The sequence below is a fragment of the Idiotropiscis lumnitzeri genome, chromosome 1 (assembly GCF_059441095.1).
Source record: "Idiotropiscis lumnitzeri isolate Australia: NSW breed Sydney's pygmy pipehorse chromosome 1, RoL_Ilum_1.0, whole genome shotgun sequence".
NCBI classification, from domain to species: Eukaryota; Metazoa; Chordata; class Actinopteri; order Syngnathiformes; family Syngnathidae; genus Idiotropiscis; species Idiotropiscis lumnitzeri.
The window spans coordinates 41,579,888-41,596,703 of NC_142391.1; the positions used below are offsets into that span (position 1 = coordinate 41,579,888).

Genomic DNA, 16,816 nt, shown 5'->3' on the forward strand with positions numbered 1-16,816 from the left:
AGACCAAGGGTGTCAAACTCATTTTTGTGGACTGGCCACATCGTAGTTATGGTTTCCCTCAGAGGGCCGGTATGACTGTGAACCCATATGAATTGATTGGAAAGCTAGTTTTGAAATCAGAAGCTTGTAAGTAATTGTTCAGCAATTTTTCAATTTATTTTAAAAGAGGAGGATTGGTAACAAATAAATGGCAATATCTCATATCTCAGTGTTGTTAAAAGTGAAGAAAATATGCTAGAAACAGGAAGTTGATGCAGATGATTTGCCCACATAAAATGAGGTTGCGGGCCAGATCTGGCCCCCGGGCCTTGAGTTTGACACATGTGTACTAGAGGGTAAAGGTCCCTGCTATGTTTAGAACAGTCTGCTGCATTGCACAAGATTCTGAAATGAATCAGATGTCCAAATGAATCTAATGGCCCGGAAGGTAGCATTAACCTGATGACAATCTTTTTTGTGTCATGTATATGAGGCCATAGATTCTTTCCAAAATTGAAGTCTTCAATGTGCCAGAGATGATTTCTGAAAACCACGTTGGGTTACAGGATATCCACTAAATACAATATGGCAAAGTTGGTCAAATCTCAAGGGTAAAGTTACATCACATTCCTTTTTCACCTCATCAACTGTTCAAATTTATAGCGAATCAAATTTCAATAGATTCTAATTAGGTAGACCAGGAGCCTCATATACAAAGGGTGCATGTGGAAAAAAAAAACACTTTCAAATATATCGAGTGAAGTGGCCAATGCAATGTGCGTGTCTTCACAGCCTGGATGTCTTGCGCATGTTTTCCTCGCTTTAGAGCCACTGGAGCGTCATAGAGGCGGGGGACGTTTTTACTATTGCACTCTATTCAATAGTGTTCACTCTGGAGGACAGCGTGCCAAACATGAGAGTTTTTTGAGCCATGATTTAATTTACCAGCATCTCTAGCTCACATTTGTGAAGTATAATACCACAATTTTCATTGGTGACTCATGTCTTGATAATCTGACAACACCGATCATGCAGGGTACCTATTCCCACCGGCAGGTACTGTTTATACTAATTTGCATATTTATATAAGTGCGTGGTGGGGGAGGAGCTTTGGACTGCAACGTTTCCGCATTGATTGAGCATGTACTTGGCTTTATACGTACGCAGGGATTCACGCATCTGGATTTTTTTTTTTTGTACGTGTACCATACGCCGTGTTTTAGTATGAAAGCCACACAAGTGTTTGTACTTGAGGCACCAGGGGTGTCAAACTTACGGCCTCGGAGGCCATTTGCGGCCCGTAAGAGTAAATTTTGCAGCCCCTACTCGGCATCAAAGTTAAATGTTAGTGTGGCGCCTGTGCGGCCATAATTGAAGCAAAACCATTTATGTATTTATGTACCATGTATTTCGATCCACAAATGTGAAAAAATAATCCGTATCTGTAACCACGTCACAAATGTGTTACACACGTGTACCAAAAATGTACAAATGCTTGATTGAAGTCACATATGTGTGACAAAATCCGCAAATGTGTCGATTGATTGCACATTCGCTTATTTGTAGATTTCATGAAGTCAATGTTGACTAGCATTTTTAAAATAATAATCTTCGTTGTGCTCTGACTGAGTTTAAATAACAGATGGCAGTAATTGCCAACTGGTGTGACTGGGAAGCTCCTCCCACTAGCACTTTCCAGGGGTGATTGTAAAACAAGAGCACAACAAAAGACTTGTGTTGTGAGTGCATTCTAACCTGGGAAGGTGGAGAGAGCATGAAGAAAGGTTTTTGTGGCAGACGGAACGAAAAGCGTCTTCCAGATCCTGGTTTTCCGTTCAGTGTGACTGTTTGACTGTGGATGACTACTGGATGAAAGACTTGCAGATGCCCACATTTGACTTGAAAAACTCCCTCCACACATGGCTGGAGAACTGGAAATCTCATTCAGATCCCAGATTGGAGAGGGATACCATTAATATGGAAATGTTTCATTTTTTCATTTGTTTGGCCATTACAGTGAGGGCGACGAGGGAACGACAATGAAATGAACCATCTTAGTGAATCAGTCGACCACATTCAGAATGTTGGTCTTACCACATGATGATTTAATGATTACTTGAAGTATTTACTTTGATGATTGCAACACCTTTGTTGACTGCAATGCTGTTGAAGAATTAAGGGGAAACTCAATAGAAGCAGCATATAGCGTAAACCCCGTAAGATTTTAATCAAATTGTAGGTGGAAGGGATAAAATCAACGCAATGAACAAAATAGGTGATTAAAATGTTCGAAACTTTCTCGCATAAAAATTGCCGAACATTTGTTTCAAATGATACCCTGTGACAATTTTATGCGGCTGTCAACAAAGACCAACAGAGTGCAGTATATTATTGCTTGCCTGAGAGCTGCCATTAGCCATTAAATTCATTTCCAGAATATAAAAACACGTTTATTCTCAAACCTCTGGTTACTATTTCTCAGTTCGTAATCAAAGGTGGGCAATTTACAAAAATTTGCCACTCCATCATCGTCAGTCCGACATTTTTTCAATTCGAACCAAACCGTAATCGTCAGTTTGTCAATTGTCCTTTTATTTTAACCAGGCTCCCATTTTCACTGAATTACAGTTTGCCGCTGCTAATTCAGAACCAACAGCTGTTCTTCTCATTCTTTTACTTTCTTTCATTTACATTCTTTTACTACTGACTACATCATGTATCGACTGCAGAAAAGAACCACATCACATACTGTGAAAACTTAAAGATATACCATGGTATTCACAATCAATATTTACAATAATCTCTTTGACTCAGACATTCAATATCTCGACAAAACATAACATAATGAGTGCGCTTTGTAAGCAAGCCTTCGATACATCCAGGATAATAAGTCACGACCTGACATAATGCTGTCATCTCTTCTCTCTCTACGCCAGTGTCCACAATACACACTTTGCCTCTTATAAAAGAATTAAAAAAAAAAAAACTCAGCCTCTTATTTGTCGCACAAAATGTCATTCAAATTAAACAATACATTTTCATGAATTTATAAAACCCTGCCAGTCAGAATGTGAAAAGGTAGTTCTTAAGAGGACATTTGGTCACCCTGGTCAAAGTTTACTGTAGGTGCGTATGGGCTACTTTCAAAGTGCACATCGCTTCACCTCATTGTTATTAAATGGACGTCAACGGGAGGTATTTTGTAAGACTATGCGAATGGAAACGTGCAGTTCGGACATTTTTCATCCCACCCCTGGTTACGTTACTTAGGTGTACTCAAATGTTTTGTGTTTAAGATATTTTTTACTGGTATCCAAACCTCCAACTCCGACAAGTTGCATTGCCTGAGTTGCCCTGTTAGTGCGAATAAATCAAAACTCTCACATTTTATTCCTTACTTGCTTTTGCTTCCTAAAAAGGCAAAGTGCCAATTTCATATTATTAATATTTTGACTTGTCAAATCATGTAGTCCAAGTCACAGTCAATTTGAGTCTCTCCGATACCAAGTCCTAAGTCAAATTGAGTCGTTCCCAAGTATTTGGCAAACAAGTCGCAAGTGGCAATTCACGTCTGACTGGAGTCAAGTCACATGACTGCAGTCCCCCATCGCTGTCAAATAGTGTCCCACTTGGCCAGAAGCGGCAATGTTGGAATAACATCCCCCAAAACCGAGACAGCATGCCATGTTTCTCATATTTCCAATCCCTTTTCATTCTGCGATCTCTTTTAATGTCTGCATGTGTTTGATCATGTTGGCTGTGTGACGCAATACAAATACATAGTTGTGCGTTAAGTTGATACCCCCGTGGAAGGATTATAATGTGTGGAATAAATGTAATAAAAAAATGTGATCGCATTGCAGATCAGCGGTGGGCCAAATCAGTCGAGAAACAATTCAATCGACTTATCTGCTGTTCTGTGATAATTATTAACAGTTTTCAATGTGTGCTCCTCATGAAAGCCGTTCGTCCGTCCCTTCTCCAGTTGATTATATACGCATTATATAGCATGAAGGTAGATGTGGCGGGGGGATTAGGAAAAGCTTTTGACAGCTTCCTCAAACTGCTGTTGTTACATTTTCAGAGCACCCACCGTGATGAGTATAGACGTTTCTTGAGCAGACTGCAGTCGGATGTTTCTCTTTAATCCACTCTTAAGTCTCTGCTACACCAAATATCAGCTTCAAAGACTTGTTCTCCTCTTGCCACCTTAATGGCTGAATGTTTCACCACTGTACACATGTACCTGCAAAGTACCAATAAGAGGATAAACCATTTTTATTTCATGCCTCGCTACTTAATTTCTGACTTAGTGTGAGGTTGTTGCCTGTTCCTGTAATAATCATGGCTGTTGTTTAGAGCATAGAAAGGTGAGACTGTAATCAAATCCTCAACAGAGCTCCTGAATAAAATATGCACAAGATGTATGTCCTTGCGCTGCTTACACCTCCACTTTCACAACATGAGAGTTATAGCTTAACATCCCACTAGATTAGTCAGCGCCCAGCAAGCACTTAAGACCCAACCACCCCCAAAATCGCAATTAAAACCTTATGCCTGGAAGGAGGTTTTTGCACCTACATATTTTTTCATGGCCAAGATTTGGGGCAACACAATCTCGCAAGTGAAGAGTGATGACTTTTTTCCCTGTATTTTCATTGAACCTCTGTAGATGATCCAGCTGAGCAACGGACTTGCCTTATCTGTGGAGATCGAGCCACAGGCCTACACTATGGCATCATTTCCTGCGAAGGCTGCAAGGGTTTCTTCAAGCGCAGCATTTGCAACAAGCGCGTGTATCGATGCAGCAGGGACAAGAACTGCGAGATGTCACGCAAGCAACGCAACCGCTGCCAGTATTGCCGCCTACTCAAGTGTCTGCAAATGGGGATGAACCGCAAAGGTAAAGCAATTTATGGTAACGTCGAAGGCTCAACATCCGTTGTTAATACAAATACAGGACAAGGCAGTACATGAAAATGAAAAGCTAAAAAAACATGTTTAAAACACAACCTGTTCTTGAAGACAGTTTGAATCTGGTTTCTTTTTTTTTTGTTTTGTTGAAGTTCCTTTAAGAAGACTCTAATTGCCTTGACTCAACCTTTGCAGATTACCTGAATAACTCACATTAAACGCAGACATATAGATAAGAGGAATAACATTCTTGCACCAAACACATGTACATTCTTACTGTTCAGACCTAGGTTGATATTATTGGTACCCTTTGTTAAAAAAAAAAGTTACAAAATAACTTGGTAAGTGGAGTTTGCCAGAATGCATGTTGACATTCCACAAATCTTGTCGAAGAAAGAAGCTTTGCGGTTTGACCAGTCATAGCTGGTTCTTCTTGACAAGTCACATCAACCCTTTAATTAAATACAATATGTTCTATACATCCACAGTTCTCCAAACACGGCATACGGATTAATATTTGGTTTGTAGAATATGAATTAGGCCTCAAAATCCACCCATTTTTGTCCATTTTGGGGTGCGGCCATTTTCACTTGTTTTCTGGGTTTGAGTCGTGATTGGTTGTTGCCTGAGCCCTGAGCAACTGTGATGTCTTTTTTAGTTAACAGCAAATGGCAAACGGCTCAATTATAACATTCCACAAACACAGAATTAATCACGATGCCGTGTTTAGACTGGACATTATTGTAAAAAATATACAAAATTGACTTGACTTCCCCTTTAATGACTCAATGATCTCAGGTGTAATAACTCAAATAATAACTCAAAATATACCTCCTTTTGTTAGAAGGTTTGGCCTGAGCTGCAAGGATCCATCAAGATAATAAAGAAACTAATTGCGTAGAACAAAATGTCTGACAACTCTGTAACGGCCTTCAACAAGCCCAGGTCTAAATCTCCTGAAGGAGCCTAAATATGCCACACCCTTGAAACCTGAGACATCTTAAGCAGTTTGCCCACAAGGAGTAGACAAACATGCTGTCGACAGGTGCCAAAGTCTCATTAAAAGTTACAGAAACGGTATTGTTGTTTCACTAAGCATTTTCTAGTTTTCAAATACTGTCCATGTGTACGTGCATAAGCACACATAATGATTGATAACCTATAAAATACTGTTTAGTGTCTCTCAGAAGATGCTCTTTCTCTAAAGCAAACTATTATTATTGTTATTAGTATTATTGATATTGTCATCACTGTTATGATAAATCTGCTTAGTGACATTACTACTTATTGGTGTTTTTGTTAACTTCTATACAGACAGTCATTCCCAGCCATTTACAGCCATAAAAAATCACTATGAGCCCAAATTTATGAATAATTTTGGTCTTGTGTGTACTTACTCCAAAGATTCCTGGAATATGTTAAGACACTGGTCAAATGTTAAACGTAGTGGCGTTAACATCCCTGTATGAAAAGAGTTTAGTTTGTTCTTTGCTGCCCCCTGTTGGATAAATTGTGAGTCGCACTACCAGGAACTTGTCGAGCCTGATGGCCCGAGAGCATTACGTTTATAGTTTAGTATGTCTCGAGAAACTCATTTGATTGACTCCTGTTTTAAAGATAAACAAACAAAAAAAAAACCAGTTGTGCTTGCCAACCAAAACAGGCAAGGCCTTTGTTAGAATTGGGAGAAATTTCACACAATCGTCAATTTTTGGATTCTTTGGATTGAGAATTTAATTTTATTCATCCACTAGATAGAGCTAATGTATTTCTAATCCCTATGGTTCTACTGATCATGATATTGAAACGAAAAATAAACCATTTATTGTTTCTTTCTTTTTACCACTCAGCAATTCGAGAGGATGGCATGCCAGGAGGGAGGAACAAAAGCATCGGGCCGGTTCAGGTAAATAACTTGACACTTATCAATAACTACGAGAGGTGTTCTCTCCGGAACATTCACTGAGCTTCTCGCAGTGTAAACAAATCTTCAGTCTGAAGGCAGGATTTTGTTGCTTGCATAATGATGAGAGCTGCAACCATTCACCTAAATAGTGGTGAGCTGGAGCAGCAATAGCGATGGTGGGAGGATGCTTGTGAAGTATGTAACGATAGTAAACCTTGACCTTGTTGGATCATCACTATATCAGTACAGTATTCTCTATTCATTGTGGCTTTGTTTTTAACTTTGGCAAGAGTGAAAATGGTTGGGAAAGAAAATATGAGACATGAGGCTAAGTAACATCAGCACACAATTGAAGAGAGAAGTGGAGATGCGCTCAATTCATTCCAGCTCAATTCATTTGATGAAAGGAAGAAAAACTGACACGTTGGCACCCATTAAAAGGCAGAATCATTTCTTCTATTCACAAGAAATGAATTGCTGTTTTAGTATATGGGCTGAAATCAAATTGACCCGGGCCAGACATTTTGAAAAACACTTATGACATACTAATTTATTAAATAAAGCTTTTTGTCAGTTCTCTCTCTGCATGGACATGCAATTTCAATTGTGTACACACACGTACGCAACTTTGTTTCTTTCTCTCAAGGTCCCTTTTTATTGTGTATAAGTATCCTTGCTCCTGAACATTTGAGTGAAAAGCAATGCTGTGGTAGTACACGCTAATCAACGCAATTGAGCTTCTGGTCAAAAGGACATGCTGTAAATTTCCCGGAGCCCAGAAGTGTCACTGTGTGTGTATGTTTTAGATCACAGAAGAGGAAATTGAGCGCATCATGTCAGGCCAGGAATTCAAGGAGGATGCCCCAGAGCACACATGGGGCAACAACGGTGACAGTGACCACAGCTCTCCCAGCAACGGCGCTTCGGAGGGCAACCAGCCGTCACCTGCCTCCACACTGTCATCCAAGTGAGTTGCTCGTCTCATCCACTCGATTGCGCATCATCGCCACTCGGTCCGTCACTGAGATAATGAGCCGGCCCTGACAGTCTAATACCTCATTCATCTCTGCAAGACTTGAATTAAAGTATTCATCGCATGAAGAATGCCTTGGTTTGCGGCTCTTCAGGCACGGCGATGACATCAAACATAAAGAACTCGCTGCACTATCAGTTTTTCTTGTAATGAAGAAGTGTGCATTGTCTATCTCTACTCAACAAGGACAAATGGTGTCTCGGCCCTCGCGTGATGATATTTATTTTAGCGCCATTTTATATTCGTGGCTTTATCTCCTCAGCTTTGCAGCTGATAGCTAATCAGAGAAATAGTCGTCTTTGTCTTATCAAATACAATCTTAGATAAAGTAGAGCAGAATAACAAAATGCCAATGTGGAATATGCCATGGCATGCAAGTACAATACCCATGTTAATGTTTGTGTTCAGCTTCCCTCTAGAATAGGATTAAATGCTATCAAGCGTTAAAGGTTGTATCTCACCGAGCGGCCTGCGCAGGTAGCAAATGTTGGATTTCGGACAAATGGTGGCGAAAATCAGGGGGCCGCCTCTCTCCTTAGCAACTTTTAGCGATGCTTACAGACAGTGTGGAAATGCTTGGGGCAGTGCTTGCAAAAGTCAGATGGCAAATAGTAAGCGGCTATCTGGAACAGTATTGCAAAGACTAGCAACTATTTGCCACTCCTTTGCCACTGCTAATGACCGTTTGCCAATTCCTGGTGTGGCAGGCGTTTGCACGAACCCCAGTGTTCCGTTTTTTGCTGCCCATGGTCAAAGATGGATTTCGATAATTTAGATATACTTACAGGTTGGTGCAGGCCCTTGTCTTCAAATTTCTCTTTCACCAACCGTTTCCTTCAACCAACCAGGCGTTGTAAAACATAGGGAACTCCTCACTGCCTTCCTCTTTGTGCCTTGTTTCCCCTGGCATGATGATCGATGTGGAGAATGGGCGCCGCTATTTCATTGAGCGATGAATGCTTGTGATTGACTGCTTCTCGCGAATGGGTCGACGTAACCATGGTTTCTTGGTCTCGAGCATTGGCGACATGTCTTACGACTGTTTAGAAATGCGTAGGACTGTTTTGCAAACGTGGTATTGTCAGCAAAATTATAGATTTTGCGCCCCCCCAAAAATTTGCAACCTTTTACGAACCCTGACAAAAGTCAAAATTCGTGTTCGCTAGGATTTTTTACTCTGTGACAAGGGCTTAATATAAGTAAGAGAATTTCTTCTTTTTTTTGTGGTGAATACACAACTATGAACTGGTCAGTGTAGAAGAACATCTATTTTGTTCCTTTTCACAGTCGCTCCATGGAGATGAATGGCTACACAGCTGCCCTCAGAGATCAGTACATCAACACCTCCATGTCAACCCACTACCAGCTCCTGCCGCACCTCTTCAGTTATGCTGCCCAGTCTGGTCTGCTGGCCCCTCAGCCCCGCAGCCTGTTCCCACAGTCTCATCCATTAGTGCTGCAGCTGGTGGCAGCTGAAGATCTGGCTCCCCTGGCCACCCCTATGCTTATAGAAGATGGGTGAGTACACACATACGCCCCTCCTGGAAACAGTAGATTGTGTACAAAGTGTGTGTTCTGTTTTTACGTCATTAGGGATTGGTGAGTCAACGACAATTTTTATGAATAATGAACAAAGCCTGGAGAGTACCGAAGTCGCGTCGGAGGGTCAAAAAAGGATCAAGTGCCCAGCTCAGGAAACAATTATTACCCAAACTGTTTTACTCAATTTGCGCAATTAAAATTTGAGAAAATCAAAGTTAAAGAGACACTTGGATGTGCTTAACATTTATATTTCACTTATATAATAGATTAGCATGTATGTATAAATGAAGGCGGTACAGGAGCTTTTAAGAAACTCTGCTTGTGAGTGAAAAATGGGCCATCTTGGCTCTCGATCTCTTTTAACAGTGCATGCGCATGGACTGGTTAAAAACTAACAAATCCAGTCGTTTAAGGATGTTAGCGACTGTCACAGTTAATGTTCATCCACAATTGGTACTATAGTATTTTATGTGACATCAGTGGCATGGCGGCACGGTGGACAACTGGTTAGCACAATGGCTTCACAATTCAGAGGTGCAGGCTTCAATTCCGGCCACGACCCTCCTTTGTGGTGTTTGCATGTTTTCCCCGTCCGTGCCTGCGTGGGTTTTCGCCGGTACTTTGGTTTCCTCCCACATTCCAAAAACATGCATTGTTGGTTAATTGAGCACTCTCAACTGTCCCGTGGTGTGAGTGTGTCAAGGTGTGCCCTCCCTCGTGCCTAAAGATAGCTGGGATAGGCTCCAGCTCCTCTGCGACCCCTGCGAGGAGAAGTGGCATAGATAATGGATGGATGAATGGATTATAAGTAGCATCTTGCAATTTCACTTATTCGCATATTCTAACGCAATCAATGAGCAGTGAATGCAGTCAATATCCATTATTTAACAAGGTAAGTATTGAGATTTAAAAAGTCCTATCCAAGAGTGCCTTAGCCACAGAGGCCTGCAAAGCGCCCTGAAAAATAATTTGTCAATTTGTTGAGCGTGTCGGATGTAGGTTTTCCCAATCCCCCCAATCACAGCCCTGTAAGCCTACCCATAAATACCCGATTGTTGATAACCTAGACAAATCTTGTGGATGGTTGGGGGGTAGTAGGCCGTTGTTTGTTGAAGTTTATGCCCCTCTCAATCCCAGCCGAATCTCCCGTCAAATGGAGAAAAAGATGGGAGTGTGCTGTGGATGCCCCCTCTGAGGTGGATGCGCCCACCTTTGCACGCCACTGCCTGGCAAAGACGGCGACACAAAATGGAACTAGTTACACCAACACACACGACACGATCACAAAATCAAGTTGAATTTATTTCTCAGTTTTGGAATTGCCTTGAATTCCTCCAAATCTTTAAGATGTGACAAGTTTAAGTCCTTTCACACATCCTTCCTGGTCCCTTATAGTGACTCCACCAGTTATGGTTTCTCACACTATGACAATACCTCCATTTAAAGTGTGTAAATGTTTCCCTCTTCTCTTGAAATTGTCTTTTTTTGGCATAAGCTACAAGGTCACACAGGTGGAGCTGTTTGCCTTGCTGTGTCGCCTGGCAGACGAGCTGCTCTTCCGCCAGATCTCATGGATCAAGAAGTTGCCCTTCTTTTGCGAGCTCTCCATCGAGGACTACACCTGCCTGCTCAGCTCCACCTGGCAGGAGCTCATCCTGCTCTCCTGTCTCACAATCTACAGCGCCCAGATCTTCGGCGACCTGGCCAATGTCACGGCCAAGTACACGCCATCTGATGACGAGCTGCAGGGGTGAGCGGCTGTGGGAATGACAATGTGGCAATCTTTTATTTATCACTCCACGAGATTAACATTTGTATTCCAGCCTACAACTTTACCCAGCACCTCAGTCAAAGTTATCAGTTAAATGCTGCTTTTTAACTCTTCTTTTAATAATTGAGAATAAACTCATTAGTTAGCTGTTTAGCTGACATACTGTAAAACAAACACAGAGCTATTTTATTTATTTTATTACTCAAGGTCAGAGGTGAGCATGAGCATTAGAGGTTTAAGGGTGTTGAAAGTTTAAGCGCCAGTACACATCGAAGGTTGGGGCATTTGGTCAACATAGGGATCAGACAGGGTGCTTCGCATTTTACCGGTCAAAAAAAAAAGAAAGAAAAAAAATTGGCATGTGCTCACACTCGCACTAACAACATTAGGAGTTATACCGCAGGGGTCACACCGCATTGGGAAAATGAAATGCACATCCTGTGCAATTTTCCGCCTAATTTTCCATGTGTCTGAGTATTCACACAATCTCCCTGAACATCCCTTGGACCACGATGAGCAACATCAGACATGCACTCGGCGGCCAAACCACTATCACTCTATCACAAAAACTTGAGCTCAAAAGTTACATCATGCAGCTATGGTACAAAAAAAATTCAATCCACCGATACATCCAACTAGACCAGGCGTGGGCAAACTTTTTGATTGGTGAGCCACCGGGGGTTCTAAAATTTGACGGAGCAGGAGTGTTTTTGTAACCTCACCTCATCGGAGAAAAAAAATACATTTAATTTGAATTGAAAGTGAAAAAAAGCATTACAACAAAATATCTGTGTTTGACACACCAGAGTATTTAGACAAAACATTAATAAGGTTTATTCATTTAATTTTTTTCAAGTTTGGCGGGCCGGATTAAAACGTTTAATGGGCCGCCTGTGGCCCCTGGGCCATAGTTTGCCCACGCCTGAACTAGACCATTGAATACAGTTTTGTGAAAAAAAATCTGCCCTCTAAATTAATATAATTATTTGTTTTCATGTGTTTTAATCATATTAAAACCTTAATAAAATCTGTTTAAGGGGCTCGTAACCTACACCCCTGTTTTTTACTTCTTGAATGGAGCAGACCGTCGTGTCACCCGCAACGTCACGTTAGTGGTAGGTGTGAGTTTATATGTATCAATGTACGCTTCAAACTATACTACAGCAACTGAGTGTGCACACCACTGAATCTGGAAGGGATGTGGTAATGGTGGGGTATCCTGCTTTTTGGTTAAACTAGGGTAGGAATGAGTTTAGAAATGTGTGTGCATGGTGCGCGCCAGTTTCACCGTATGCGCTGAGAGGGCGAGAGCAGTGCGCGATTAGTTAAATAGATAAACAAGCAAAGTTGTTTTTAATAACATTAGCTGTCAGATTAGCATATACATATACATATATACAATATTTAACCAGGAATTAAGGTGGATATTACAGCAACAACTCTCCAAGACAGCCAGACGTTCTAGTCTGTTAGTTGTATATCTCCAAAAAGCTTTATAATTCCCGCTATCACTTTGAGCAAATTTGAATTGGACAGCGAATCAGCCCATGAATAGGACGACTCCCCAATACAGAGCTGTGGCTAGCACCATCTGTCTGGCATGTGATGTTATGTCTCTCACTATTGTTAATAAAGGATGTGGGGGGGTTGCCTGAGTGTAAATCAGGTTGGCATTATCTATAGCCTCATGACAGACTTTCTCTTAATATACAGCGCAACGCTGATGCCTCAGTTTGTAGTCTGGTGCTTCAGCAGTTGTTGTGTGATTTAAAGTGGCAGCTCCTATTTCAACGTTGTTATGATGAATTAGATCAGAACATAGATGTTTGTTGAGGTGAATTAAACTTTGTGGATCTTTTACAAACTGACCCTTACGCACATTCCGATAATGATATTATCATGGATAGTATTTTGTTTTCAGTACTAGAAAAGTTTTTTTTTATACGCTCCTTTAAGAGGGCGGAGTTTAGTCTCTGAGCAGCCTTTTCTACACGCACGGTTTGTGGAAATAGGCCTTACTGTTAAATTGTATGTGTTATTCGTCAGTTTCAGTGAGGACGGCATGGAGGTGATGGAGAGGCTGATATATCTATTTCGCAAATTCCACCAGTTGAAGATCAGCAATGAGGAGTATGCCTGCATGAAAGCAATTAACTTCCTAAACCAAGGTACAAGGGAAAACTACTGTCTATTATTTTTTTTCAGTCTTTCCTCTAGTCCTCATGTCCATGCATTGCTTTTGCATCCCTGCAGATATCAGAGGCCTGTCAAACATCTCTCAGCTTGAGCAACTGAACAAGCGCTACTGGTATGTGTGTCAGGATTTCACTGAGTACAAGTACCCGCACCAGCCCAAACGCTTTCCTGAGATCATGATGTGTCTGCCAGAGATCCGCTGTATAGCAGGTAAGACGAGTAAAACAATTAGCCCTATTTCTTTAAGATGTTTAATTGCATTCAGAGATACACGGCACCAGTTGCAAAAAGACCATATTTTTATTTAGTGTTATTAGTGTTTGGACAAGACTGATGTCCTCTAAAAATGCTCTACCGGGCCTCAGCACAAAGTTGTTTTACTTTGTCATCTGTGCCCGTAGGCATGAGCAAAAGGAATGCTAAAGCAGTTGTATGTGTTTCTAGGGAAGCTGGTCAGTGTTCCTCTGGAGCAACTCCCCCTCTTGTTCAAAGCAGTCTTGCACTCCTGCAAATCCAGTCTGACCAGCTACAGGACGGGCCCGTCACCCTGTGTGACCACCTCCTCTGGGAATTAGAGGCCTCCCTGACCCTGACCACATAAACCAACCCAGACCACTCCCTTTCCCTCCGATTTCCCCCAATGCCCCGCAACCCCTGCTCCTCATCCCCACCCCCACCCCCAGGCGAGGGACTGGTCTCACCTCTAATGAATGTGACAAGCAACTAGTTTTTGTTTTGGTTTATTTTTCTTTTTTTTTGAATAACTTTTTTTTTTGTATTTATTACACGACAGAGCTGAATGTATGCTGATTTACACTGTGCACATGCTTCTGTACAAAACAAATGCTCATAGATGCATTGGTCTTTGGAGTTTACAAGTGTGTATCCAGTTTGCTCAATGTGTCAGTGTTGCCATTGTTAGAGCGAGACTAAAAAAAGAAAGAAAGAAAAAATACTTTATTTTATTCAGATGGGGGAAGATAGACACACGTAACAAGTGTTTTAAGACTACCTCAGGAAGATGTTATTGCTATTTCCGTGATGTTAGTAAAGAGTTGCCCAGTCTTACACAAAATTCCAACAGGTGCTTTGGCATCTCAATCAGAGTCTGAATGTTCAAAGGAGCTGTGCAAATCAAACATTAAGACATTATGTTTTATGATGTGGAAAACACTAGATAGTGAAAAAGATGTGCTAACTTTAGCTGCATGGACTCTCGGACATTCTACTTATGGGAGGCGTAACATTCCATGAGTGAAGATGACTGCTATTTGGATCAGTGGGATCTTCTTTGGAAAAGGAATATACGGGTATTTTTTACAATCATAGACTGGAGATGTAAGGCTTTATTGCAAGGGTAAGGGAGGATAGCTAGGTTTGCTTTTTTTCTTTTTTATTATTTTGCTTTTTTTAATTCTTTTTTTTTTTTTTGACCAAAGTATTATGCAATGCTTTTTTCAAATGCTCATTGAAGGGTATGGAGCTGACAGCTCCACAAAACATTTCTTGTCAATGAAGGATAAGTATAAGAAATTAATCAATCTTAATTCGAGGGGAGACCCTCCGATGGACAGATGAGCACATTGCCAGTTTTTCCTCCTAAATGCTGCTAAGCCTGCACCCGCATATGCATTCAGCAGATACGATTTCATGTCATTTGAGGGGGAAACTAACAACTGATCAGCAGTTCTACTTCAATAATTTCTTGAGCTACTTATCATGAAGATTCCCCGATGCCCATCGGCCTAGCAAAGACTTTTGCTCATTAGACTTTGATCAGATCCTGTCGGGTCCAATCATGTTTTTGCACAGACCCAAAACCAGAAGAAGATTAGATTTGATCTGAACCAAACGCCGTCTCAGGTCACTGTCTAACTGGTGCACAGTGAATTAGATTGGGACTCGACGGACTAGGAAATGAATGTTTATGTGCTGATTCAAGTTCAGCCACAAAGATTGCAGATAATCATTTTATGATGTGGTGATATGATTTTAGTGTGATTGATTCGGTTTAGAGCAGTGACTCGAACTCTGGCCCTTGCTCTCCGTGACGGATATGCACATTATTGCAGAAAATGGTCTTTAGTTTTTGAACTGCTTGAGCATCTTCTGCGATGCCTCATGTTTTTTTTTTGTTTTGTTTTTTTTAGCAGTTTCATTATGTGCAAACCATTTGAAATGCAGTCATTGCAACGACTCTCTTTTTTTGCACACATCGGTGACGTTCAGAGACCTAGACCTCGGCCACTGCCCACCCAGTGTGTTCCTCTCTCAGGTCTCTATTGGCCTGGATCGAAACAGGGTAAAGTGAGTGTTATGTATTGCATTCAGGAGTTACTCCAGCGATCGTGCTGATGTGCTTGTTGTGTTAGTAGACTTAGTTTTCAGGACTTAGAAGGTCCTCCGTAGGAAAATGTTTCCGCTTGATTTGCATGATGGTCGTCCCGCTGCCTTCATGCAGGTGAAAGTGGATATGTAGTTTGATAGTGAAACGACACGGGGAGTGGGTGCCGGCTGGGGAGTGACAGTTCCGCTTTCGACATTTACGACGAAGCAGGCGCATCTCCAGACTGTTTGCTTGTCCCAATCAGCCATATCTCCGTGTGCACCTGCAGCCTTAACACTACCTCAAGAGCAGTGCAGTGTTTCTCTTTCAAATACTTCTGTTATCTTTTCTGCTTTTAATTTTTTTACGTTTTCATGTACATTACCTATGTAGTTATTTCGAATGTTTTGCGTCGTTATTTTTCTCATGTATTAATTGTCTTTTTTTTTTGTTTGTTTGTTTTTTTGGGAGGATGACCCCTCATTTTCTGTTTCTTAACTTTTTTTTTTTTTGACTCAGTATAAGACTTATTCCCTTGTGCCCGGCAGTTTATGAAAGTGTTACTCAGGTGATGTGATGTCAGACACATTTTATGCAACAATCCTGACATCTAGGAGCCTTTCATGTATGACTTGATATGCAAAATCAGGTGTCATGGGATCACTTGGGATTCCAAACTGGTATTTTGTTTTTACTTTGTTATCTTAATGCAAGGATTTGTTTCACAACAACTCTATTGGCAGCCATGCAGATCAAGTCAGAAAATCGTTTCCATTTTCTGTCCTCATAGTAACAATCATTTAAATCCCTGTGGAATGGCGTTAACGCATTTAACAAACTATAATTCCCACATCAGTAGCTGTTTTCCGCGTGGCTGTTTTATGGCAAATTTGGAGTTTGCGATCTGAGGCGAAGCGCTCGTTTTCCACAACTTCAACTCAGGGACTTGGAAACATCATTGATTGATGAGTCATGTTAGGTAAAAAGTAGGACACTTTACAGCACTAACGTGCAAAGGCAGCCACAGAGGTCTCTCAGCAGAGCAATATTGATGCAGTTGAAGGAGATGAGAAAAGTTCAGGGTGGCCAACAAAACAGCCGCAACCAACTCTCTTTTCTCAAAGTAACTTCAGGAATGCATTGAACATC

At 41.2% G+C, this 16,816-nt stretch overlaps 1 protein-coding gene across 1 annotated transcript in view; it reads left to right on the forward strand.

Annotated features, from left to right (window-relative positions):
* nr6a1a (nuclear receptor subfamily 6, group A, member 1a) overlaps positions 1-16,362 on the forward strand; it is a 103,722-nt gene extending 87,360 nt beyond the window's left edge. The window contains exons 3-10 of the mRNA XM_088301407.1: positions 4,652-4,882; positions 6,744-6,799; positions 7,606-7,766; positions 9,120-9,350; positions 10,870-11,124; positions 13,192-13,313; positions 13,399-13,551; positions 13,786-16,362. Of these exons, the coding sequence (XP_088157533.1) occupies positions 4,652-4,882; positions 6,744-6,799; positions 7,606-7,766; positions 9,120-9,350; positions 10,870-11,124; positions 13,192-13,313; positions 13,399-13,551; positions 13,786-13,916 (1,340 nt within the window). The 3' untranslated portion in view covers positions 13,917-16,362. The remainder of the gene's footprint in view (positions 1-4,651; positions 4,883-6,743; positions 6,800-7,605; positions 7,767-9,119; positions 9,351-10,869; positions 11,125-13,191; positions 13,314-13,398; positions 13,552-13,785) is intronic.
* The last annotated feature ends 454 nt before the right edge of the window (positions 16,363-16,816 follow it).